The following is a 27,065-nucleotide window of genomic DNA, read 5'->3' as shown; positions in this document are numbered from 1 at the left end:
AAGACACAGCATGACGACGAGGCGAGAACTATGAAGGAGGAGGAGAAGGCAAATTTAAAAATGGATTCAAATATCTCGATGTTACATATATAAGTCTATGTGTTATGCATTTTATTTTTGTGCAGTGAGCCGTAATTGTAACTCACAGAGGGTGGATACAAGAAGTAAGCTCATTTATCGTAATAAATTTCAAAGAAATCTCAAATATTTGTTGCATCAACTGAATTCCTAGCTGAAAGATAATTTTTCAGCCATCATGGGCAGGAAATGTTGAAAATCTCACACTCCAATCAATGCAAACGCAAGTCAATAGTAATATGTGCAAACAAAATATATGAATAAGTTGCATGAGCATGTCATTCCAAGATAAAGTTTTTACTAATGTTTATAGGGTATACAAGGCTGGTAATATTAAGCAGAATATCACCATCGAGTAAAATTGTAGAGGCCCTACGGTATATTTACGGTATATTTTGAAAGTGAAAAGGAATATTTCGGAGGATCAGACGGTATCGATAAATCCGCGGTCACACTGGTTGGCATCGCCAAAATAAAAACAACATTTGTGGCTTGTAGGGGACTCCAAAAAAAAGGGCGTGTGGACTGGGAATGGATGCGTTTATTAGAAAGGAGCTGATCATCAATGCTGGTACAAGCCTCGAAAATGTCGCACCGCACTGCATCAAACTGCTGGCCTGGCTGCTGGACTGCCAGGTGGAGATCCAAACACAACAGAAGCTCCTTAAGCTGACGCCAAATCTAATCGAATCGATGATGAAGGCCACCATGTACCTGTTCGAGTGCCACGAACGCTTCGGCGAGGCTCTGGCGGAGCGCTGCAATTCACACAGTTTCTACGCCTCATCCTCCACACTGGCGGAACGCAAGCAGAGCATCAAGGAGCTGTGTGCCGGAATAGTAAAGACGAGAAAAGGCGAGGCACATGCAGCTTTGCTGCACATGATGCACAAGCCCTTTGCGGACGTGCAGCCGGCGTGGAACGTCATCAGGGAGCTGGATTGGGCAGCAATGCGCCAGCCGGCTGCATTCGACCCTTCGCAAATGCTGAGCACTGATCTCCTGCAAATGCGTCGCCTGGTGAAGCGCATCTGCCGTCTGTCCACGCTGCAGAAAATGGAAACCGCCCTGCACCGTGCCCTGGAGCTGGTCGGCTTCAGTGTGTGGCTGTGTCTGTTCCGCGAGCCTCGCCACAGCAACATCCACGCCGATTGCCACCTGCTGCGCCACATGATCTGTGATATGCTGGCCGAGGGCACTGGCCCCTGCTATCGTTTCCTGCACAACATGTACCTCTTTGTGGCGAACCCGGCCAACGAGTCGCGCTTCTGGGCGTGCCTGGACCATGCCCGTCTGCCTGGCAGCCTCATTGCCTACTTGATCGGCTACTGGAACATCCACATGCCGTACTTGGATCAGGACGACATGCAAATTACGGCCGATGCTCCACCCACCGTCAGCGTCTGCCCTCCGCTGCCCCTAGTTGAAGTGACATTTCTCACCCACCTCCTGCTGACGACCCGATCGCCCTGCCGCGAACAATTCTATCTGCAATTGCGACCCCTTGCCATGACCAGCCAGCTGATGGAGCTCTTAAATAAAGTTGCGTTTGTTTATAGTTAAGGATTCGGCTTTGGTTTATTGTGTTCGGGCAAAAATTCGCAGTTGCCGTCGATCATTTTGATCACCTTCTCGCCCTTTTCGGCTAGAATCTCCTCGATGTTACGCTTGCCGTTAAGATCCGTGAACCAATTCAGATTATCGGCTATCAGGTGATGATTGGCACAGCCCTCGCACGTCACAATAACGACGCCGCGCTGATAGGCCACCTTGGAAATGGTCTTCATGTTGCGCGTCTGGCAGATCTTGCAGGTGTAAATGAGTTGCATTTTCGTTTGCAGCTCGCCCAGGGGAATGCTGTTGGTAGCCGTGTTGTCTCCATCTTTCTGAATGATACCCTGCCAATGATATATGTAGATGAATAAATGGTGTATCCAAAGGGTCTGTATCTCTTTCACACTTACGACTGGTTTACTGCTGCTGTGGAATCGCGTGCCAGTGCACGTGCATCTATTGGTGCCGGTCCAGGCAGGAACAGCTGTTTTTGTGGATGCGAGTCTCGTGCTGGGAAGTTGCACTTTCAACTGCCTGTAAGTGCGTGACTCATTTGGTTTTATTCTGGTTACAGCTCGTAGCGAGCGCTGTCCCAAACCAGCAGAAAGTTTAAACAACTGCCTGAATGTGCTCATTTTGCCCAATATTATTATTATAAAGCGAGATGTGCGAAATACATTCTTTAGAGATGGAACTTTTCCACAGCTGTTACAACACCACCTAGTAATGGGAAGATACTTTTAAAGTCGTGACTGGCTTCAAATTACTGCAAAAATTAATTACGTATCGCGATATTGAAGTATGGTCGCATAATCATAGAATATTAGATAATTAATTTTAGTCAAATAAAGAATATTAGTAATTTTGTTTTGGACACGATACGACATGGCAGTGATGGGATACTTATCGGTAGCAACTATCGTTTCACGACTACAACAATCAATATCGAAATTTCTGTCAGCTCTACCAAAACAGTCGCAATCACATATTTTTCGAATAGCAAATCGTTGGAATTTTAGGAAGAAAAACAAATTATATAAAGCAAAGACGCAATGGCAACACGTGTGGTGGCAACTGCAACGGTGCGCGCCGTAAAGGGACGCAAATTGATACCCACACGAGCGGCCCTGACCCTGGTAAGAACCGATAGAAAGTGATGAAATACGCTCGTGATGCGTGCTGATGAAGTAACAGTCCGGCCAGCTGGCTATAATTTGTTGTTATTTAGCCATTTCTTATCGTTTCGCCTCTCCCTCCAGACCCCGGCTGCAGTGAACCGCATCAAAAGCCTGCTGCAGGACAAGCCAGACTTTGTAAGTGAATCGCAACAACGAAATCATGCCATCATCACTCAAAAGCCTTTCTTCTGCAGATTGGCCTAAAGGTTGGCGTGCGACAGCGCGGCTGCAACGGCCTCTCCTACACCCTGGACTATGCCAGCAGCAAAGGTAAGTCCCACAGCCCACAGCCACAGCACGAGCATGGAGGCGAACTAAGATTCTGTTCTGTTTCTGGGTTCTGTCAGCAGACAAACTGGACGAGGAGGTGGTCCAGGATGGCGTGAAGGTATTCATTGACAAGAAGGCGCAGCTCTCATTGCTAGGCAAGTGCTCTCCCACCACACACACATGTATCAATAAATGGTTATATAATCTCTCATTTCTGTATTCCTGCAGGCACTGAAATGGACTTTGTAGAATCGAAGCTGTCCAGCGAGTTTGTGTTCAACAATCCGAACATCAAGGGCACCTGCGGCTGCGGCGAGTCGTTCAGCATGTAAACTCTGGCTCTGGAGCCGGCAACACCCGCCTCGCAGACACCCTCCCCCCAAAGCTTATGCCTAACGAAGGTCAGATGCAGATCCAATCCCAGCATGCACCACCCCCAAAGCATCTTCGCTCATTTCTGTTCGCAGTAAACTTGACACTGTACACGAATTCTAAAGATAAGTTGTGTTCTCTGTAGTTCAAATTTAGTTGTATATTGATAAAAACAAAAAAAGAAGGATTAAGGCTCTAGGCAATCATCCAATGTCTAGGAAATTAAAATAATTCAATGTACACGTTAAGTATGTTCCGCTTTGGTTGCCCAGTTTGGCTGGCCTACATATGTATTTTGCACATTATTTCACTTGAACTCTTGAGATGAATAGACAAACAAGGAATGTTCTAGAACAAAGCTATTTCACGTAATTTAATTGCATTCGTTCATCGCTGGTTCATCCCATGGACGCCAAATTCCTCGTAGTCGTCGCGCGTGTAGACAAATTCTTCGAAATTGGGACTGGTGGCCACCTCCCTGCCGCCGTACCAGGCATAGCGAACTGGATCCTCGGGGCAGATGAGCGACACCTCCAGATCGTCGGGCACCAGGGCGCGCAAATCCTTCTTGAGTCGCGGCAGGAAGCCAGGAAACTGAGCACAGCCGCCCACAATCAGAATGTTGAGCAAGAGCTCGCGATGGGCCTGCCAGGGACAGGCCTTGAGGCAATCGGCCACTGCCTCCGGTATGCCCACCTGCTGAATGCCAATGTCCGATGGATTGAAGAGCAGCTCGGGCACGGTGAAGCGCTCGTTGCACAGCGGCACTATCTGCATTGTTTCCTCGTCCATGCGTGGCCGCCCCGGTATGCGGACATAGCCACGCTTGATGGTCGTAAAGTCGGGCAGGACATAGTCGACGGCCACCTCCTTGCGCTTCTTCTCGCACTGATGCACCCGCATGGCCTCCTTGAAGTCCTCGGCCACAAAGCAGACATCCTCCTTGATCTGGTTCACCACGTGGCTCTCGTCCATCATGTTCAGCTGCCTGTAGGAGATGAGTTCCTTCAGGTGATTAGTCAGCGCCTTGCCACCCATGTCGATGCGACGAATGCCCTCGAGCACTCGCCTGCCCAGCACAAAGGGCACAATGTGGGTGAAGCTGTAGCCCACATCAATGATAATGCAGTTGAGGGTCTGCATCGTGGTGCGCTCCTCGCTGTCGGCGACATAGTTGAAGGCAGCCAAATCGGCTGCCGTCGTCTTGTACATACCGGCCACATGATATTGCTCGAAGAGCATCTCCAGCATTGCCTCCTGCACGCTGGGAAAGTTCATCTGCGGCTCCGTTATGACTATGTTCCGATTGTCCAGGCTGCACCCAATGCCCTCCTTGCTGAAGATGTAGTCCCACACAGTCTTCTGGGTATCCCAGTTGAGCAGGTAGCCACGCTGAAATGCCAGGATGTAGAACAGAGCCGAGGTATCGCGGCAATCCTCAATCTGATTGCCCACAAACGCCCGCCGCCGCTCGCTCTTGGCCTTCATAACGCAATTCGGGACCACTCGCGGCTCCTCCTGATTGGCCAGGCCCACCTTGGCTGTGTGTGCTCCATTGTCGAGCACCACAACTGTGCTTGCCATAGCTCTATAACAACATTGTAGTTTTTTTTGTTGGTTTTCAATTGTTGATCGGTTCTTCTGTCCTGCAGTGTGACCGGGGAGATGTATCGATCAAATGTACAGCACCACCCTCAAAAATATATCGACATATACCTTGTATTTTAAAAATATACCGTAGAACATAATCTATTTGCTAGATTCAGCTGGTTGGGACTTTTTTGGAGTATGGACCGTTGGTCAACCATATCATCTTAATTTAATGTTAATATTCAGTCTTAAACTCTTCTTACAAACGTAACTTCTTGACCTTTCAGAGCATAACACAAAGCAAACACGAGAGCAACTACAATATGGGTTCTGTTCTGAGTGTGAGTGATACTTCTTCGTTTTTACCAAAAGGCGTGTTGGTCACACTCTCGTCAGTTTTGAACATCCAACAGCCTTACCAAGTATTTTAGAGAACTAGAGCAGCAAAAACTATTCGGACCCTTATTCAAAAGGCTCCAACTGCTTCGACGCCATGAAAAATTGTGCTGGAAGTAATGTTTTGGCCATTCAAGGCATGAACTGCGTGGTCATTGGAACGGATAATGCGGTCGACGGGAGTCTGTTCAGAGTGGCGGCAGTACGTGGCCGTCTTTATTGTGGGATCGAAGGTTTGCGACATACGAAATATTTGTAGTTATTGAAACCGGATGACCAAATTAACCCAGGAATAATTTTACAGGACCAGAATCTCATGTTAAGGCCGTGCGCAAAGAAATGGCCATCCGCGTGCAGCGGATTTCTGGACAGGTGACGCCAGAGGTGTATACAATGATTTTGTCCCGTTTCTTGCAAGTCAGCCCGGTACCCTACCAAGTGGACTGCATTGTGGCTGGCCTCCAACCCGTCACACGCCGTCCGTACATCGCCACCGTGGATATGCTTGGAATCACAAATTATATCGATGACTTTGTTGCAGTTGGAAAGCTCCGTCCACAGCTTCACGTCAATTGTGAGGCTCTGTATAAACGTGACATGAGTGTGGACGACGTATTGGAAACCATGGGCAATACCTTATTTGGCAATACCAACCCCGATGTAGTCAAAGAAGCCTTAATCTTTATTATAAGGCCAAGCTTGAATTTACAGGACACAGGCACGACGGCAAATCTGGAAAATTAATTAACGCCGTGTGATTTGAAGAGAAAGAGATGGCACAAACACATGACATATATTGTCATGCAAAATGTTCCTTATTAAATAGCCTTAATCCTAACCCTTTTGCTTTCAAAACAAAATAAAGTTAAAAACTTTTCACGTTTGCAAATTGCAAAACGTTGAAAAAAATGGCGGGCAGTACTGAGCAGTGTCCGATAGAGGGAATTTAACAAAGAATCGAACTATCGCACTGCCATATATCGATATAAACGAAAACCATGGTAGGTTGAGAAAAATGGTATACTCGAAAAAATTAAGAATAATGTTGCAAGGATTTGTAAAATAAATACATATGTGTCGCGAAAGCCGTCACCATAAATCAAGAGCGGCTTAGCGCACATAAATATCGATATTTGTTGCATCGATGGTGCAAATACGACAGTGGTTATTTATACTGTTATTTATACTTTATACTGTTTGGAGACGATGACAATGATTTTTCCATAATTTCTGATATCTCGCTTTGTGCAATTATCCGAATGACAAATTTAAGTTCTTCTGTTCTTTTGTTGCGCTCGCAACACATTTTTCTCTAATGTGTTGACATGTCTATACCTTATTTTGTCTATCTTCTTTAGTTAAAACTTCATATATATAAAATTCAAAGAAAATGATTATTGATAATAAGCTAAATTGATTCTTTAATGGGATAACATTATTTTTTTAGTGTTAAAAGTCTTTGCAAGCTAATAATGTTAAATAGAATATCAAAATAGAGGAATATGATGACTTGGATCGGTATATTTTGAAAATTGTCTGGTATATTTTATTCTATTTTTGAGGGTCAGAAGGTATATCTTATCAATTACTTTGTGGTCACACTGCAGTCTTACCTTTCTTTACCTTTGCTCTGCCGCCGCAGTCTTTAAAAACAATAACTAAACTTAGACTAGTAACAGCAACAATATGTGTGTTTCATGCTGGCGGATTGTCATTTTTTTGCGGTTTCACATGTTCTATCATACACTAATGCGGAAAATATAACGGTGTGTTAGAAGCGCGCGTTTGACGGGATTTTAGTGCCTGGGAGTTTCCCCCGCCGTCTGTTCCTGTTCTTTTTGTTTGTTTTTTTGGACAGTGAGCTTTTACCGTTAGCCGACAAATTCAATTCTAAGAAAAGGCAAAGGAAAAGCTGAGAAAATAAGTAAAATAAGTGTAAGTAAGAGAACGAGCAAGGAAAAAACAAATGTGAATAGTAAAACGGAATGAAGAACGATGTTTTGTCTACAATTTATATAAGCATAATAGCATAATTTACTATCCACACAAAAACACATACGCAAACACACACAATGAGAGAGAAACGCTCCTAAAACGACGAACAATAAAAAGTACTAATAAATACAATTTTACACATTCCATTTTCGATTCTGTTGTGTGTGAAAAACTATAAGATAGATAGAGAGAGAGAGAGAAAAAAACCAACGGCAAATAACAAAAATCATAGACTACGAAGCAGAAGACGAAAAGGCAGAGGAAGAAGCCGAGTAAAGATAAATACACAGCAATTTCAACTAAATAAAGGTATGTGCGACTTTATTATTATTAACTATACAAAACACACTCATACAGATGCAAATGTAAATATGTATATGTATTATGAAGACAGAGGTATGGAGAGTGCGAAAGAGATGGCAGTATATCATTATTAGTTTAACTCTTCAATTTATGATTGTTATTATTATGGCTTTGGCCTCTCTCACTCATTCACTCGCTCGCTCCTTGTGCCGCTCTCATTGCCACCCACCCCACCCTCCTCTTGGTCAACATTGTATGACATTCCGTTGCTCTGCTCTCTGTGTATGCTCTCTCTCCCTCTCTTTCCACCACTATCTGTCTCTGTCTTTGATAGTTCTTGTTGCTTTTTCTATTAACTACTCTGTATGTTCACTTGAGAGCACTAGAATAGTTACGTTAAATCAGTGCGTTAACTCTCTATGAAAGTGTGTGTGTGCAAGTGCATGCGTGTGCGTGTGTGAATGATTACGATTTTAATACTCTTTGAAGAGGCTACTATGATTTTCCACACTTTGGTTGGTAGTTACCAAACAAGTGGGATCGTTGAGAGAGTCGCTGCCATTGCCGCAAATCTACTTTTATACCCGGCACTCAGTGTCAGTGTATGTACATGTGAGCTTATGCTTTATGTTGGACTTTTAAATATTGTATCTGTTGCACAAGGCAGAATTGGTGATAGTGAGGGGTATTGGGTAGGATAGCCAAGGAAAATTAATTCTTAGTCCGTACATATCTTCAAAACTGTGTATGCCACAAAGTTTCGTTCTGTATGGAATCGGAGGAGAATTCGAGTACCGTGTAAACCCATGTAAGACAAAACTTAATTCTGCAGGGGTCTTAAACGTTTTGTTTACAAAACACGTCGTAGGCCCTCGAGTGTTCGGTAACATCAGCATGAATAATTTTATAATCAAGTTTCTAGATAGTGCATAAACAATTCTTGCAACTAAATTTTAATGCTTATAAATCTTCACATGTACATCTGTAAATCGTAAAATAGCTATCTTAGCGGAGAGGAGTGCATTTGTGCACAATGGTGAAAGTAAGACGGATTTTAAAATGATTTTTCCATTAAAAAGTAGCTTTTTCTTAGCCCTATTGCTGGTGCTAGTTTCGATTCTGGAAAACTATTCTATGCTAAGAACTCAAAACCTAAACTATTAAGAGCCATAAACATTCAGAATAGACGAGATTGTTCCATTTTCCAGATAGTTGAATATGTTAAAGACTTTGTGGAAGAAATTTTCGAAATCAAAATGTTTCTTATTGGATAAGCGTATAGTAAAAGAAAATCCCGAAACACTACACTTTTTCTTATTTGAAAAGTCGTTCACATTTAAGTTAACGAAATTATACAAACGTCAGTAGTGTCGTTCACATTTAAGTTAACGAAATTATACAAATGTCAGTAGTGTAAATTAGTTACCTAGTTCAGCTAAATTTGAACCAAATCGTATTGTATTGCTACAAAAGCTGCTCACCTAACAATATTAGTTTATTATCCGAATAGATTTCGGTTGAGCCAAGACAAGAGCAAAACAAATCAGGAACAGTCAATTCGATCCTTTAAAGCTGTATTTCACCAAGGGTATGTAAGGCATCGGTGCGATCTACATATCTTCGAAGATAGTCAGCGTTTCCTTCTTCTGGTTAAATGCCTACGAAAATGCTTAGGAAATACTCGTATAATAACATACATTTTTAAGCGCAATTGTAGCTGTAGTTGTGTGCTTTCGGGTGTTTATTGTTATTGTTCTTGCGTATTTGAACAACCTCTTGATAAAATAGAGAATAACAACAACCACATGGAATGTACAGTCGCTTAGGTTAAGTATACAATACATATAATACATGCATACATATGTATGTATGCATGCTTATATCTGTAAGTGGCTTTTTTCATGTGTTTGTGTTGTGTGTGCTTTGTACATTTGTACATAAATTGAATGAAGTGAAATTTTCTGTGGTATTGTTAGCGGAAATTTCTACACTTTGAAAATAGCTGGGAAATAAATTCGAGTAGAAACAAAGCAGCCACAAAAACCGTTACTGATCCACAGTTCGATAAGTTTTTCGATTTGACCGATATCTTTTAACTCGACTCCACTTATGCAACATGGGGGGGGGGGGCTGTCTATGTACCGACGAGGGGTCAGCATGTCCAGCAAAATTAATTATCTATAGATGAAAGATTTGCTGCTGAATGCTTTTCTCATTAGATACACTAAACACTTAACATTTGTTACGTACAGAGAAACAGCTCCGTTTTAAGCCAGATTCATTTTAAGCTACATGTAACAAAAACACGTACTTGTTACCTAATCCTTCAGTAAGATAAACAAAATACAGATTAACACCAGAAAACCAAGGGATGGTGTTTCGCAAAAAATAAAAATATTCTAAGTTCAGGGGCCACCAAATGTAGTGTAACAAGACAGCCAGACATATTACATAACGAAGTCAAATCTAATGAAATTATATGCACATATTAACTTGTGCTTGGAGATAAAAAGCATGTTGAATACCATATCTTGCCTTCAAATATGGATTTATCTATGTACAATGAATACATTCATGCTTGCTGCACTCTTCACTCCTGGAAACAGTGTAAATGATATTTTTTCAGTGATTTTTCAAGCAGTGCGGATAAGTGCTCGGGTGCCATGAAAGACCATCTGAAGACTTGATCCTGATACTGCTTGATCAACCACAGCAGTACGTCTGACACATTTATCGTACATAGAAATGTACATACAAATGTATGATCCTGATTCGGCTTGACTTTCTAGTACCGATTACCGGTTTTTCCCTCGAGGGAAACCCATTCCTATGGCTTTCCATTCCATCCCATTACTGATTCTGGTGTATCTAAAGGCTAAATACTCGTTTCGATAGAACCTCTGTGAGTGAATTCCCTTTTTCAGCATGCCTCCTGATCCTCCTGATCCTCCTGTTGATCCTCCACTCGCACTCTAGTTTTTGTGGCTGGCATTTGCAAAAACAAAAAAACCCCCAGACAGACGTCAACCCATGTTGGGCGCGCGCTGCACATATTTGTTAACATTACCAAATCACTCCCATTCCCCCGCCCCCGCACACACCATATCCCATTTCCAAGCCCTCGGATCCGATTCCGACTCCGATTCCTCCACCTCTGACTCAGAAACAACAGCAACAATGCAGGCACACACCTATTTATGTTCCCGCACACACAAACTTTATGGTAGAGAGAGAGAGCGGAGAGCGGATATGCATATGTAACTATGCGAGAGTATCATTAAATGCAGATCTCTATAAAAGCATAAAAATGGTAAAAAAAAAAAAGGAGCACAGCAAGTAAGCAGTAGAAAAAGCAGAGAAGTAACATTGTTGGTGTTTTGTGCTTTTGTGCGGTGCTTGCGTTCGAACCACAATGCTTGGTACATGTGCAGGCCGTCTCGAACACAATCTCACACAAGCACGCAAGCACACATCTATACTTGCATACATACGTATGTATGTGTGTATGCATTACAAAAGCCAAGCAACAAGCCATAATAATCTTCCCGTAATTTATAGTCCAAGACAATTTATGTAATTTACAAATACCAAAAACGAAAGAGACGGCAATGGAAGGCTAGCAAGCAGCAAACGACGAATGGGAGCCGAATAAGAGCGAATGCAACGCTGTTTGCTGCTGCTGGTGGCGCTGCTGCTGCAGCGCTGCCACTAGCGATAATAACAATAACGAAAAATGCAATAAAACGAGGGAAACAACAACGCAAGCGACACACGGCAATAGCAATAACAGCTACAACGTACTAAATAAACAATTCAACAAATTTGATCCGAGGCAAACACACACACACACGCAGATAAAAGTGCATATGAAGAGAGAAATATGTATGGGCATGTGTAAATATTTATGCATGTATGCGTGTGCAAGCAGAGGAAAAAAATGAATAAAAATACGACAACCGTAAGTGCAGCAACAGCAATAACAACTGCAGCCAGGCTTCAGCAGCGCTGCGACTGCATTAGCAACCTGCAAGCAGCGTGCAAACAAACGGCAAACAGCGACTGCTTGGTGGACTGCGCAGCGGCGGCGGCGCGTATACAGAAAATGTCGTTTCTTTCGTAGATTTTATTCGTTATTGTTATTGCTATTTTTGCTGTTGTTTGTGTTGTTTGCTTCTCAAGTTTTGTGAACGCATAAAATAACCACCAAGATATTGTTTGAAAGGTATGACTAATTGATACCCTATCTAATGTCGAAATGAGCTCATGTGAAATTTTAGCTCCTTACTTATCAAAGTTAGAAAAGCACAAAAACCACCCAACGTAAATAATAATTGTGTAACTCACTTTTAAGAAAAAAATCCAAGAATTGTCCATACCAAAAATTCGATCTTATAGATATTCATTTTATAGCGGCTGCAATGAGTGAGTGATTAATTTCAGTGGATGAAAAAAGATTAGAGATACATACACATGTGCCTATACACCCGCTGGTACCCCCCTATCAGAATCTTCTATAAAATACTCAAGAAAATGTAAAACTTGAACCCATAAACTCGCACACACACACGCTCGTACACGGACACCGCTGTAATTGCATTTATTGCACGTGCTCTCCCTTTCTCTCTCTTTCTGGCTCTTAGCTTCTCTCTTTGCTCTCTCCTTGGTCTTTCTGTCGTTCTCTATTTCTCTCAGTTGAGCCAAGAATGAAATGTAAAGCGCCACAAATATTTCTCAAGTTTTAAACTTTTCTATGCTGCAGTTCCTGTGGCTTCCGCCCCCTTTACCTCCAGCCGTAAGAAAAGCCTGAAACCCTCGGCTCCAGGGCCCACCCGCTCCCTTTTGCTATCAATCAAGCGGTGAGCTTTTGTGGTAAGAAAGAAAAAGAGAGGGAGAGAGATGAGCAGCTCTCTTTTTCAAGCAGAGTTCTATTTTTGCCAATGCGAGAGTGGGATGGGATGAAGAGAGAGACAGAGCAGAGTGCATCATGCTGCATATGAAACTTGTCTTTTTCTTACTAACCCGACAGCCCGCTCGTTCTTGTTCTGCTTCTTCTGCGCGATGCTTTCTGCTGCTGCTGCTTGCGTCTGCTTTGTTCTTGGCTTGCATCTTTGGCTTATCTTTTACGGTTCTGCCATTGCCATTGCCAGAGCCAAGTTTTTCATCTAGTTTTTGGCTTTCGTTTTGCTTTACCAAGCCAAGCCATCTTTTTCTTGGTTCCAGTTCTCTTTCTTTCTCTTTCTCACCGCCCACACGCATCCCCACTTGGGGAAGCGGTTGGTTAACTTTGGTTCTGGTTTCAAAGTTGAGCATATTCCTTAACCCCCTCCCGCATCATCGTTGCTATCAGCATCATCGTCGTGCGCCAGTCTTATCTTAAAAATTTGATTGTCAGCGGATTTATGGGGAACAATTTTCACATCTTCCTCTTTCACGCACTTCTCCTGTTTGTTTGTTCGTTTGCAGAAATCGTATTAATTTCAAATTTGTGTGTTTATTTATTTAGTATTCTCCGTAGTGCAAAATGAATCCATCCCATTTCTCCTATGTTTATAATATGCATACAAATATAAATATGTATGTGCATATGTACATATGTAGCTTGGGATACGTATAGAAATCGATGGGTTAGAGACGTCTTGTGTCCTGGTAATAGAAAAGTAGATAAGTAAATATGTAAACATACATATGTATATATTTATATGTGTTTACATACATGTATGTAAATATACATATGTATATATTTATATGTATTTACATACATGTGTATGTACATATGTGAATTTGTTTGTGTTTGCATTTCCTCACACAGCTCGCTGTGTGTGTGCTTGTCTTCTTCCGGAGTTATTGTTATTACAAGTACACGTAAAATTATTGTTCACGTCGCACATTGTCGTGAGCTTGTAATTACCGAGTCGCCTCGCCCCCGGAACCGAACTGAACCCCTCACCACTCCCGTAGTTTGCCAGCCATTCCATGGCCCATCATCTTCCCACAGCACACGGCAAAGACTTGAAATGTAATACTTTTGCACATTAATATGTACATACATATGTATGTATGTCTGTATGTTACTATAAATGTACAAACATATTTACATATGAACATATGTGCATAAATACGTAATGGAGATATTGTACAGATTAAAAGCGATTCTTTGGCATCACTCTTATTGCATAATCAGTTTGGTATCTAAGAATCACACTCTTATCTGTCTCGTTCTTAACAGAGATTAGAAGCCCTCTTTTAGCGTCTTCAAAGTTAAAGTCCTTCAAGTTAAAAGCATGTGAATCTTATTTTAAATTGTAATTTGCTTCTCAGATTAATATCACTATCAATTAACTTAAATTCAAGGCTGTAAGAGCAGACAATGTACACAAACGATAGAAATATGTACATTTACTTATGTATGTATGTATATACATACATATGTGCAATGTACAACATACATTCCTGAACCATATTTCCTGAACCTATGGGTTCATTAAATAGGATTTATTTAGCGGGTTATGATTTTGATTACGCATTATGGAAAATAGACTTTATGTAGACCCTGGGGTATCCACGGATTCTCATATGTACCTGTTCTAGAATAATTTAACATTATCCTTCGCTAAAATCTTTGCGAAGTTATATGTATGTACATATTTCCAGCTTTCGAATTCTACAACCCATTCAAAATCGGTTGAAATCCCTTATATGCATATATTTCATTAAAAAATCAACTAACTGGCCTCCTTTCTTTCAATTGACAGCTAGATAGCAGAATACCGTTGAAATAGTCAAGTGAAATTCTCAATGTTTGTGTAAATAATGCAGATAAATCCTGGATAAATAATTAAACGGTTTTTCCATTGCAAATAATCGCATCCACCCACCCAATACAGTTTCACTAAAAATGTCATGTTAGCCTGATGAACCGCAATTTGTTATGCAAGGCCAGAGCAGAGTAGTGGTCTCGAGTTCGTCCTGTCGCGTCACGTACCTTACTTCGTACCTTACTTCAAGGGACTAGAGGGGTTGACTATGACTACAAACTACCTACACGGCAACGAGAAAAGTTTCGTCGTGTTTAGTGTTGTTTAAGAACACGAAGTTTTATTATTTGGAATACTTTCTAAGTCAATGACAGCATTTAAAATTGTATCTAGTACAATGAATGAAGTGACATGACAATTCAATGTCATGTTAGCCTGATGAACCGCAATTTGTTATGCAAGGCCAGAGCAGAGTAGTGGTCTCGAGTTCGTCCTGTCGCGTCACGTACCTTACTTCGTACCTTACTTCAAGGGACTAGAGGGGTTGACTATGACTACAAACTACCTACACGGCAACGAGAAAAGTTTCGTCGTGTTTAGTGTTGTTTAAGAACACGAAGTTTTATTATTTGGAATACTTTCTAAGTCAATGACAGCATTTAAAATTGTATCTAGTACTCTTACATACACACGTATATATATGTATGCAGACAGACACACACATTCGCACAGATACATTATCATCCGCGCTCTGCGAAAAATGTTGCTCAAACTCTTCAAATTCTGCTTCTTCAGCATGTTCTTGTTCTTCTGCTAGTTTTCTGTGTCTCTCTGCAAGTGTGTGTGTAAGTTCTATTCCATTCTCGTCCGCAAATATTCTCACAAATATTACCTCCACCCGCCTTCCATAGCCCCTCCCCAACCCACTCGTCCCACTTACACCCCACGACTGCCTGTGTAGGTTCGTGCGGTGTATAAATTTTCTGTGGAACTGTACAATAGCTAAAATAATCATAAAAAAAAGAAATAACAAAGTTTTTAAGTCCGTCTGTATGTGTGTGTGTTCGGTTCGGCTCGGAGGTAAACCAACAAAAGCAGTGCACGCTCATACATACGTACATATGTACATTCATATGTATGTACATACGTGTGCATCTGTACATGTAGCTATGCATGAATATGTGGGATAGTAAGTGTAAGTCGACTGTTTCTTCTTCTTTTGCTTGCTCTTACTGCTTTTGCTGTGGCTGTCGTTCTCTTTAATAGTCGTAGAGTCGTCGTTTTCTGTCGTCGGCTCTCTGCCGCAGCGGCATGTCGTCGTGGGGTTGGTAGGTTGCTTCTGCTGCTGCTGCGCCGCTGCCGCCACTACGACTGCGGCTGCGGCTTTGACTTCAACATTTGGTATCTCCATCTCTCTCTCTCGCTCTTTGCATCTAAAGATTTTTTCTACCCTTTCCTGACCGTATAATGACTTTGAGCAATTGTTTGCCACACAGGCTTTTGCAAATTCCATAACCATACGCATACATATTTACATACATAAAAACAAATGTAAATATCGTATACATATTTTTGTAAAGAACTATACAAAAGTTTATATTAGTCCTTGTTCCACTCTCATAGCCACGATTGATCTGCAAGGGCATTAAAAGCTCGACCTCCAAAGCTAAAATGTTCTTAGTTGATTTTTTATTTTTTTCTGGAAAATTGAAGAAGAAGCAAAAATCTCGAGTTTCTTGACTTTTCTGCTGATTTCTTCTTGCCGCCTCTCCTCTCTTCAACACGTGCTGTGGTTCTCTTTCTGTTGGGGTTTTCCTCTCTTGCCTACGCACTGGGGCCGCAGAAGCTCCATCTCCCTTCTCTCATAAGTCTTGCATTTTCTTACATCTTGTGGTTGTTGTTTTTGTCCTTGTTTTTGGTGTATTTCTTCATACATGTAGACATCCATATGTGTGTGTTAAACCGCGAATACGCGACGGTAGATCTCCTTCCTTTCCATTCAACACCCCTCCCCCCATTCCATGCGTCTCTTTCCATTGTCTCGTCTTTATATGGGTTCAATTTTATTTAATTTTATTTTAAACTTTAAACAATGTCTGGCTCTGGCTCTGGCTGTGACCATGTCGGTGCCTGTGACTTGGAATGGTAATTGATAGTGTCGGGCAGAGCGGTGGAGGGGGTGTTGTGCACGGCATGGTGAGAGGCACAGGCATATGCGGGCCACTTACAAACCTGGAACCTATTCATATCTCTGTGTGAGGCTTATGCTTTTGCTTGGGTGTAGTGTTCCGGGGGTGAGGTGCAGATCGGCGGCACAGAGGTGTGTTGCGTTGAGGTGTGTTTTGTGTGGTGTTTTTGTATATCGGGGGGAGATGAGGAGCGGAATTATCTAACAAATATGTATGCCCGAATAATATATTTTCTTGTTTGAACCAAGGAATTTATTTAACTTAAAATCGTGTAGATAGACGAGTACTTAAACTTCAACTAAACCAACTCAATTTATTTTTAAACAGTTTTCTTAATTACAACCAAAAAAAGATGGCCATTTGCATCTCACAGCTACCAAATAAACCAAAAAGTTTGACCGGTAGGGTGTGGGCGGAGGATGCAAGCAGTAGTGTAGTGTTGCAAGCGGTAGCAACGTTGTTCAAAAATGTTTCCAGTTTCCGGGTCCTCTCTGTTTCCATCTACATTGTACCTCTTTTTTGCTTCTTCTTGCCTTTTCAACATGTTCTACATCCTTCTTACCCCATACAGATTCCGATTTCAAAGAGATCGTTCGCAAGAGATCAAAAAAGAAAACGAAAAAAAGATTTCAATTTGCCAACTCATGTGCCTGTGATATGTACATGCATGTATGTATGTATGTATGTATGTATGTATGTATGCACATGTATTTACGTGTGGCCACTCCCCCCCCCCCCCAGAGCCACTTTCCGCAACGTTCCACTATTTTTGTAACTGGTTGTGAATTTTTGCATTCCTGAACTTGAATTGCATTTGAATTTGTTCCACGCATTTTCTATTTCCGTTCATTCACCTTGTACGCTTATGAAGACAGAGAGAGAGAGCGAGCGAGAACTTTGGCAGAATGGATGGAGAAGTAAAAGAGTTGGTTGAGTGGAAGGACGGGAGGAATAGGAGCTAAAATATAGCGAGCTCATGGCATGTAATGGAAATAACTATGAAAGGAGAGGAAGAATATTGGATATTAAACATTACATGCAGTTCGCTAAATTGTTTTGTATTAATTTTACTTTAAGAGGTTGGGGAGTAAAGAGACAATGTCTAAGGATAAGGATAAGGATTTTCTTAAATAATTAAAACCAGAAAAGAGTGATGAATATGCATGATGAATGAAGGAGAAACATTAATAGTTCGATGACTTGTTACGATTAATTGATCGAATTGCTTCTAATGTCATCGAGTGTAAAAGTTCACTTGATTTTCCAACTAGTTTTCCCCACTTCCCTCTGACCACTACGCACAATTGAATGGTGTAGACAGAGACAGAGAGAGAGAAAGAAAGAGAAACAATAAATGTCGTAGTTTTATGTGCTTTGTGTGGAACCTTCTACAGCTGCCCTCCCCAAACACCCCTACCCCTTCTTCGACTCTTTCTCATAGATATAGAGTTTTATTTCATTTCGTTTCGTTACGATTTTTTTCTATTATTATTTGTTTTTGTCTCTCTCACTCGCTCTCTTTGTCATTGCTTGTGTCTGTGTGAATGTTATTTTTTAGTTTCGACTTGTTTTCTTTTGTGTAATTTTATTTTCGTGTTCGTGTGTTTATCTCGGTGTATGAGTGTGTGTATCAAGTTCATAAACTTTTTGTATGCGGCAAAGGCAGTAAGAATTGCTTTTTGTTGTTTCTGGAATCCACACAATAAATATGTATGTACATATGCATGTATGTATATTTATGTATGTATAAATGTTTGTGGGTACCCGCAAGGGGAGTAAAAGAGTAGCAGCGAATGTGTGGTGGTTGTCACTGTTCTCTCTGTGTGTGCGTGTGTGTGTGCATATTTCTTAGTTGTTAACTTTTTATTTAGTTTTCTTTTACGTTTTGTGTTTCCATCCTACTTTAAAGTCAGCCCCAGCACATTCCCTCCCCTGCCCTTGCCATTTTGAGCTCATATCATATTCTGTTTTGTGCACAGTTTTTGTTCGTTTCATTATTAATAAATAGTTTTCTTTCATTTCAGTTTACAATCCACTGCCAGACAGTCCAAAAGGGACCATTGGCTCCATAAATCTGTGTTCTTGTGCGCCACTTGTTGCTCTTCTTATACTTACCACCACCCAAATCACGCCGTATCGTGCAGAAAGAGGCGGCGGCTGGTCGCGTGAGGGTGACAACTCTGGCATGCAGTTGACAGGAAGCTGGTCACACTCCAACTCCACTTCCGCTCTAACAGCTGACGACGACCTAAAGAGCAGCATCCACCATTCAACTGAGAAGGGGACGGAGCCGGGGACTGGGACTGCGACTGGAGTGCATTCACCATGGACGACGAGCTATGTCGTATTTGCATCGGCTCTCACGCGAGCGGCAGTCCCATGCAAATGATTTCAATATTCGGCGAGGACTCGCTCTGGCAGAAGATAACCACACTGGCCAACGTCCAGGTGAGAGCCGAGTATAATTATATGTAATGCGAGAGAGCGCTTCCCGTAGCTTGATTAGTGGGCCGGTAGTTGGTTTCTGACATCTGTGTGTACATATGTATGTACATTGTGTATGTATTTACATGTATTGATTGTAGATATCAGACACACTCTCTCAGCTGATAAAGCCAAAACACTGCTTGTTCGATTAAACAAAGCTGACCGACCCCTTTTGGAAGAGCTTTCAAAGTTCTCAGCACAGCCAAACGAACAGTGTGCGCACGTGCACCGCTGCACCGTTGCACCGTTGCAGTGGGCTTGCTTTATTTCAGAACTTTTATTGGCCCCGCTTTCGGCTTTTGGTGTGCCCGCGCCATTACAGTGGGAAATTGAGTGTGCAATGTATGGATGTTTACAAATCTAAGGGTCTACTTAAATTAGGATGTTAAATGCGTCAAATAAACTTGTAGGCATTAGCTTTAAGCACTCTAACATGCCGACACAGTTCGGTCCAAAATGCTGTGCTCTCCTTACGCCTGGCTTAGAGGCAGAAATTATGTAGTCCCCATCTACAATCACTATCATTATTGGCATCAACTGTTTTTCATCACTGTCCCACTGTATGTATGTACATATGTACACATGTATGTACGTGCGTAACCCAAGATTAAACGCAATGAAAAAATGGCTCACCTTCGTGGAATATCAAAATGCCAAGAAAAACAGATACTGAGAAGTTTTTTACAAACGTTGTTTATTATTCATTCGTATTAATTTTCACATGTGTGTACATAAGTACATATTTTTGGCATCAGTTTTCATTGCTTGTATCTCGTACGCTACCCCTCCTTCCCCGCTCGTTGGCACTCCAACAGGCACAAATTTTTGTTATTCTTTTTTATTTGTTCGGTTTGTTACTTACTATTTGGGGTTCGGCTTTGATTTCGTCTCTGCATATTTTAAAGAATTTTGTTATTTTTTTCAATCTATGTATGCACGTATGCATGTAAATATGTACATATACAATTTTATTAACAAATATTTGCCAATTTTTCGTTTTGTGTCTTGAAACTGTTTTGCTTTTTAGACTAAATTTCGTATTTCTTCGTTTCGTTTCGTTTCTTTAGCTTCGGCTTTTGTAAAATAAATTACCGTTTGAATTGCTATTTGTGTGTGTGTGTTGCCTACCTTTTATTTTCCCCCTCCTCCTTCCTCTTGAGCACACACACACACTTGCGTACACATGCATGTACATATTTCTTTGGTATTTTGTGTTTGCTTTTGTTGTTTGTTTGTATGTATAATTCATATGTTTGGTTTAATTCCATACATTTTTCTTTTCCAAGAGAGCCATGCCGTCGACTTCTCTCGCTCTGCCTCTCTCGCTGGCTTTGTTCTTCGGCCTCCCTCCCCCCTCTTGTTTCCTACTTTACGTTAGGTCGACTCCAGCTTAGACGTTCGTTGGCCCCGTCCATTGGGTTGGCTTACAAACGTGCTAATACATACTTATGTATGTATGTACATAAATTAATATTTACACATTTACATGTGCCGTGTGCGGTTTGCTGTGGGTAGGGAAAGGAGTGGAGTAGAGCCTAGGGTCCCTTGTCGCTCGTAGCTTATAAATTTGTATTTTCCATTCATTTGAATTCTCTCACTTTTGTTTTGTTTAAAAAAGTTTGCACCACTACACAGAAATGTTTGTGAAAACCGTTAGATATTTGGTAAACAAAAATGTCCTAACGCCTTGCACTCGTCACCAATCGATTTGGCAACGCTCTACTTATTCAACTTTTGGAATTCTTTCTTGGAAGAGCTGCAATTTGTAAAGTTTTGATCAATAATTGACCTGATTTTGCATTTTCTTCTTTTGTTACAGATCAGTAAGAACGACACATTGCCGCAGCAGGTCTGCGTGGAGTGCGCCAAGACAGCGATCTCGGCCTGTCTGTTCAAGAAGAAGTGCGAGGATGCGGACAACTTTTACCGCCAGCAACTACTGCTGAAGAAGATCGAGGGCGACGCGGAGAGGCAGAAGGCGGGAGGAGAAAACCGAAAAGAGGAAGCCGGATCGGGGGATCGGGCAAAGAGCAGAGGCTGCAGCACTGCCAGCAGCAGTGGCACCGCCAGCGGCAGCGGCAGTGGCAGTGGCACCGGAAGCGGAAGTAGCTCCTCCAGCAGCAGCTCCGACGATGACGAAGATGAGGACAATGATAACGCAAATGGCAATGGCAATGAAGATGATCATGATAATGCGAGCGCTGCTGGGGAGTCTGAGGAGCGCCTACAGAATGGTCATGGGCATGCCATTAACGGGAACCTGGTTGAGGATCCCAATGAAGAGGATGCGGAGGATGAGGAGCAGGAGGAGCAGCAGCATCAGTTTGATCTGGATGATGGGCAGAGGCCACTGCTCGATAACGAGCAGCAGGATCAGTCAGGCATTGAGCTCAGCAATGGTGTGGGTCTGGGTTTGGGCGATGGGGAAGACGAGGACTTGGCGGTGATGCACCATGGAGAGTCACCCGACCAGCACGACGATGGCGAGATAACTGTCCAAGATGGCCACCCCAAGGAGCCGTTCGACTTTAACTCGATCCGCCTGATGCAGGAGTACATGCAGCACCAGATGAATAAGTTCCCCAATGGCGCCGGTTTGCCTGGCCACGACCAGGATCTCGACCATCAGCACGAAGTGGATGAGGATGACGATGACGAGGAGATGACACTGCCACTGATACCCGAAATCGAGCTGATTACGCCCGGCGATGATTCTATGATCGGCCCAGACATGGCTGCCGATCACTCAGAGGCCATGGCGGCGGCGGCCCATGAGGCTGGACAACAGGTGATGCGCGGTACACCAGGATTCCAGTGTCCGCACTGCTACCAGACCTTTGACATGAAACAGATCCTTAAGGCGCACATGCAGAGCGTCCACGGGGCTCCGGGGCCCGTCTACGAGTGTAGCAATTGCCGCAAGACCTACTTCTACAAGCGTTTCCTGGAGAAGCACATCCGGCGTGGTCGTTGCGTAAAGAAGCGGCGCAACCAAACGTAAGTGCAGAATGCTCGTCGGAGTCCCAGTAATAACGCGCTTCTCTCTCTCTCTCTTTGGTTACAGTCGGCCCATGCAATGTTCGGACTGCCATGTCCTCTTCCCAACGGGCCACCATCTGGGCTGGCACAAGCGCACCGGATGTCCCTCCAAGGCTGCCAAGATGTGAGCGGATACCCCATAGTCTGTGCTGTTAGCCTGTACTGACTTTCCTTTCTTCTTGTATACGCAGGCCGCTGCAGCAGCTCTTTAAACAGAACATTGTGCAGTTTAACAACTTCCCCAAGCGTGTCCCAGCCACTGGAGGCGGAACAGGTGGAGGAGCTGGAGCTGGGGCAGGAACAGGAACAGGATCAGGGCCAGCACGTAAGCCAACAGCACCAGATCTGCACGTGAACAGCCGCAAGTGAGTGCCAGCGAGGTTTACCTAATAACCTGACACATTAATTGACGACCGTTTGTCGCTAACTTTCAGACTGGGCTTGGTTAACAAGCGGAAGGGGCGCACTCGCATCAAGCTGGACGCCAAGAAAATCGCCCTGGCCAAGCAACTAATCCTGCGTGAGGCCACCACCACGGTAATCGCCAACGAGCTGAACATTTCGCGCACTTTTGCCTGGCGTCTGCGCAAGAGCCTCGTCAACGGAGTCAGTCTGCACGAGCGTGTGGTGGACCAGGCCGCTGAGGAGCAGCTCCAGCAGCAACACCAGCAGCATATCCACGCCATGCAGCAGCAGCAGGAAGAGGCTGCAGCTGCCATTGCGGCAGCAGCTGAGCGGGAGCGGGAGCATCAGCATCTGAGTCTGCCCTATGGCCACCTTGGCCTGGGCCTGATCAAGGAGGAGCGACAGGACAGCGATGATGAGGAGCAGCAGGAACAGCAGCAGCTCCACCACCCTCACCCTCAGCATCAGCACCAGCTCCACAGCTCGCTGGCCTTGGGCGACGAGTGCGGCGCGGATGAGATTGGTGCAGAAGAGACGGCCGGCTACATGGGCGACGAGGATGCTGTGTGCAGTCTGCTCCACAATGGATACGATATGCGCGGCCAGCTGGAAGACCCCGATCCGGACTCTGATCCCGTCGAGCACGACTCCTACGAGGGCAACGAAAACGAGCGTCATTCCAATACGGGCGGGGCCAACTCTGTCTCGCTCCCGCCCCCGCCATTGGCCACGGCTCCGTCTCAGGTGCCAGTGCATGTGCCTTCGCGACCCACTGTCGAGGTCTACAAGCGTCTGCTGGCCGAGTCGCAGCATTTTCCACACATCGTCAACGCCCAGCAGTTGCAGCTGCACCAGCAACAGCAGCAGCATCGGGAGCAGCTACAGCATCATCAGCAGAAGCCAGCCCACAATGGAGCAATGCCGCTGCTCACCCGTTATCCGCCCGCCGTCACGTATGTTGCAATTTAGCATCTCTGTAAAATCAGTTCTAGAAAGCAGTGCATTTCACGCAGCAAGCAATCAACGCAAGAAATAAAGACTCAAAGCAGTTAAAATTGACTGGCAGAGACAGTGGTGATAGTGGTGGAGCGAAGAGAGAATTTAACTATGGACATACCCTGCGGCGCTTAAGCATATTTAGAGCATAAATCGACTTCCCGAAGCTATCTGCTCTGCTTCGATTTTTCACATGTCCCCTAGGTTCAAGTAACGGTGTTACTGTGCATGGAATGCCAAACATTCCATGACTTCCACAGGCAAGCAGTGCAAGCAGTTTGCAAAAAAATGTTATCAGCGGGAAAATAGATTTTGTATAGAAAATGTAATAATGTTTGGACCTTAAATGTGAAATAAGCTGTGAGTTGTAGTTCTCTAGATCTATCGGAGTGCACACATACATTTTATTTAGATTAAACAGAAGAGAGCTGCAGATTGCTGCTAGAGACAAGCATTTAATACACCAGGCAGATGCAAGAGAAGAAGATTTGTATGTGTAATGTAAATACATTAGTTGTTGAATTATTTGAAATATTAGTTGAAATAAGAGTAGAGGATCGATCCCCCTTTCGAATTGAATTTAAATTATAATTTGTCTCTCCACCCCGGTGCAGCCATGCTCTACCCGTGAACCTGTCCCTACGCTCCATGGCCCACATGAACAGCAACGAGAGGTGAGTCCACAGTCCACAGTTCCGTGAAGGTTTCCCCGCTAATAAATCGGCTCTCAACTCTCTCCATTCTCGCAGCAACTGCAGCAACAGCAGCAACACCAATGTCGCCGTCCCAACGCCCCATGTCGGAGCGACAGCAACGCCATCGTCAGCCTCAATCTCAACAGCGACAGGGTCGGGCTCTAGTTCTGGTTCGGCGAAGAAGCCGCGCAAGCCGAACGTCTTTATCGATGACGAGAAGTACGCCATGGCCAAGTTGCTGGTGGCACAGAATTCATCCACCATGGAGATAGCCCGAGCGCTTAACGTATCGCAGATGACGGCATGGAAGGTGCGCGATGCCATACTGAAGGGCGTGCCGCTCTCCTATCGCAACAAGCGCACCGACGGACGCCATTCGGCGCTAGGCGACGATTCGCGCGTTACAGATGTAGCCAACGTCAAGGAGCAGCAATTGGCACAGCAGGAGCAGGAACTGCAGCAGGCACACCAGCGGCAACAGGCATTGCAGAAGGCGCAGCAGGAGCGGCAAGAGCGTCAGCAGCAACTTGAGCAGATGGAGCGCATTAAGCAGCAGCGCCAGCGGCAGGAGTTGATCCGTCAGCAACAGCAGCAGCAGCAACAGCAGCAACAACAACAGCGGCAACAGCAACAGTTGCGTCATCAGACGCCAGCGGACACATCACACTTTCAACAGCAGCCTCAACCGCACCAGCAGCAGCACCGTCAGCTGCCACCACCAAAGTTGCCACTGCCGCGACGCCGCCTGAAAGCCGCCGAACGGGAGCTACGGGACAAGAACATCACCCGGGAGATACTCGAGCTGATCGAGGAGGATAGCAACATCCAGTATTGGAAAGTGTCGGCCCGGCTGGCCGAGAAGGGCATCAACATTTCGCCATCGTCCGTCTGCCAGAAACTCAAGTCGATGGGCATTCATCGTCGCTGGAAGCCAGGCGACAAGCCCTCCATGCTGGCCATTAGCCAGATAAAAGCGGCCACAGTTGCAGCGGCGCTGGCAGTCGGAGGAGTGGGAGGATTGGGTGTGGGCGTGGGTGCCAGCGGTGGAGGGGGAAGTGGCAGCCACAGCTTTGGCGGAGTCGATGATGGCTACGAGCAGCAGCAATTCGATATGGGCGGACCACACTTTCTCAGTGCCTTTACGCGCTAAATGAATGACCATCACCTACTGGCACCTCATCGGCATTCTCCGTGCACCGCACTGCACCGCCTGGCACAACTGCACCATGCTCCATAATTTTAGGTATTAGGAAAAAACGTTGGATAGCTCGGCACAATTTGTATTTTTTATAAAGTATTTGAGGCAGAGATGGGTGGAACGCTCTCTGCAATATGAAATTGTATTCAATATGAGATATACACTGGTTCGGTTAATCGCGCCGCGCGTCATGCGGCAGTGCCCCTCGTAACAGGCTTTGGCTTGGTGTCGCATGGGCCACTTGATGGTGCAGTCATTGCATATCAACGTCCAGACAAACACTTGTGTATATGTATATGTATAGGTAGAACTTAGATATACATGCGTATATGTATACAAAATATATGCTAAGCATTCCTAGAATGTCGTACATACCCACTAATTCACACACACACAGCTACACAGCCACGCAGCCACAGCCAGAGTTGTGCAATGGGCGTGTTCATTCCAGGGAAAACCATTTCCACGCGCTTCGTGTGTGTGTGTATGTGTGTGTGTGTGTTTGTCCAGGCAGCTTCATCTTTTATAGACACACGCATTTAGTTGCTAGTTTTGATCATACATTTTAATTATTTATATTCATTAATTGCATGTCGCCATTTGTGGGGGTAAATGGAGAGGCCAACTCGCCAATTTGCATTGCTGGCTTTTACGGCTTCTAACTCCTTTGCACGCATGCAATTTATTCAGTACTGAACTTTACTTAAGTTAAGTTAATGTATATCAAACATCAAAAACAAAAAGAGACAGAAACAGAACAAATGAAAGCAGAACAAACAGCAGCAAGAGACAATGAGAAGGAGCAGGAGACAAGGAGCTGCAGCAGATGCAGAAGCAGCAGAGAGATACATATATAAAGGGGAACACAATACATGAGAAAGATAGCAACATAAGTGCAATTATAACAAACAAACAAAACACTAAACTAAAGATAGGAACACAGTTAAATATATGTTACATATAATATAGCCAGGATGAGAAAAGGGGAAAGTCGAGGAGGGGGAGAACGAAGAGAATCCATACAAACTCATAGTGAAACCTCATAACCTGAAATAAATCACTAAGATTGAGCCTTTGCTTTAGTTTTTAAATTATTCAAATCGTATTGAAAATCGAGGTAATATTCATTTACCGATAATTAAGGTGAATTGCAACCCCATGCGATGGCCATCACTAGCCAAAGTGCACTGCTTGCTTGCAATAGACTCTGCCAAGAGTCTTATCTGAAAAAAAAGATGGTATTACGAGAAATACATGCAGTGAGAGCGCTCGATAAAGCGATAAAAGACACCCAGATAAGTCTTATGTCATACAACCCATTCCCATTACAAAATTAACTACGACGATATTAATTTTTCGACAAATAATTGTTAAAATCAATCAAAAAACGAGAAGGGACGTGTGAGACGCTTCTTACGCGTCACAACTTTTATACCCGGCACTCAGTACTACATCTGCATCTTAGCGGTGTTTTTGTCAAATTTTAAATTTTTTCTTCATCTGTCATCATCTACATCTACAACACTTCTCACACCAACACGCTCCCTTAGCTCGCCGCCCTTCCC

General features: G+C 43.8%; 6 protein-coding genes across 9 annotated transcripts; 4 read left to right on the top strand and 2 right to left on the bottom strand.

Moving 5' to 3' along the window:
• The first annotated feature begins 536 nt into the window (after positions 1–536).
• Positions 537–1,656, top strand: LOC117581538. Its single transcript, XM_034268852.1, has one exon. It carries the CDS (start codon positions 610–612, stop codon positions 1,639–1,641), a length of 1,032 nt encoding a protein of 343 aa, XP_034124743.1. The 5' UTR covers positions 537–609; the 3' UTR covers positions 1,642–1,656.
• Positions 1,631–2,352, bottom strand: LOC117581541 (DNL-type zinc finger protein). Of its 2 annotated transcripts, none has more exons than XM_034268856.1 (2): positions 2,043–2,352; positions 1,631–1,976 (listed from the first exon to the last, which is right to left on the bottom strand). In XM_034268856.1, exons 1-2 carry the CDS (start codon positions 2,265–2,267, stop codon positions 1,638–1,640), a joined length of 564 nt encoding a protein of 187 aa, XP_034124747.1. In that variant the 5' UTR covers positions 2,268–2,352; the 3' UTR covers positions 1,631–1,637. The 2 variants fall into 2 exon arrangements, with proteins under 2 accessions (XP_034124747.1, XP_034124748.1); XM_034268857.1 differs by having other exon boundaries at positions 1,631–1,964; positions 2,043–2,351.
• Positions 2,353–2,596: 244 nt separating this feature from the next.
• On the top strand, positions 2,597–3,692 carry LOC117581542 (iron-sulfur cluster assembly 1 homolog, mitochondrial). Of its 2 annotated transcripts, none has more exons than XM_034268858.1 (5): positions 2,597–2,768; positions 2,892–2,945; positions 3,005–3,080; positions 3,158–3,235; positions 3,309–3,692. In XM_034268858.1, the coding sequence occupies exons 1-5, from the start codon at positions 2,685–2,687 to the stop codon at positions 3,410–3,412; spliced, it is 396 nt and encodes a 131-aa protein (XP_034124749.1). In that variant the 5' UTR covers positions 2,597–2,684; the 3' UTR covers positions 3,413–3,692. The 2 variants fall into 2 exon arrangements, with proteins under 2 accessions (XP_034124749.1, XP_034124750.1); XM_034268859.1 differs by having other exon boundaries at positions 2,598–2,768; positions 3,161–3,235.
• Positions 3,691–5,073, bottom strand: LOC117581536 (actin-related protein 6). Its single transcript, XM_034268851.1, has one exon. The coding sequence runs from the start codon at positions 5,034–5,036 to the stop codon at positions 3,840–3,842; it is 1,197 nt and encodes a 398-aa protein (XP_034124742.1). The 5' UTR covers positions 5,037–5,073; the 3' UTR covers positions 3,691–3,839.
• Positions 5,074–5,458: 385 nt separating this feature from the next.
• LOC117581540 (proteasome subunit beta type-3-like) lies at positions 5,459–6,223 on the top strand. Its single transcript, XM_034268854.1, has 2 exons — positions 5,459–5,671; positions 5,743–6,223. The coding sequence occupies exons 1-2, from the start codon at positions 5,536–5,538 to the stop codon at positions 6,180–6,182; spliced, it is 576 nt and encodes a 191-aa protein (XP_034124745.1). The 5' UTR covers positions 5,459–5,535; the 3' UTR covers positions 6,183–6,223.
• Positions 6,224–7,037: 814 nt separating this feature from the next.
• Positions 7,038–25,714, top strand: LOC117581533. Of its 2 annotated transcripts, XM_034268845.1 has the most exons (9): positions 7,038–7,373; positions 7,617–7,742; positions 18,705–19,128; positions 20,987–22,164; positions 22,232–22,330; positions 22,398–22,571; positions 22,641–23,564; positions 24,222–24,281; positions 24,357–25,714. In XM_034268845.1, the coding sequence occupies exons 3-9, from the start codon at positions 19,006–19,008 to the stop codon at positions 25,450–25,452; spliced, it is 3,654 nt and encodes a 1,217-aa protein (XP_034124736.1). In that variant the 5' UTR covers positions 7,038–7,373; positions 7,617–7,742; positions 18,705–19,005; the 3' UTR covers positions 25,453–25,714. The 2 variants fall into 2 exon arrangements, with proteins under 2 accessions (XP_034124736.1, XP_034124735.1); XM_034268844.1 differs by having other exon boundaries at positions 7,038–7,742.
• The last annotated feature ends 1,351 nt before the right edge of the window (positions 25,715–27,065 follow it).

The sequence above is a fragment of the Drosophila guanche genome, unplaced genomic scaffold (assembly GCF_900245975.1).
Source record: "Drosophila guanche unplaced genomic scaffold, DGUA_6, whole genome shotgun sequence".
Taxonomy (NCBI): Eukaryota; Metazoa; Arthropoda; class Insecta; order Diptera; family Drosophilidae; genus Drosophila; species Drosophila guanche.
This window is presented reverse-complemented; position numbering and strand designations above follow the sequence as displayed.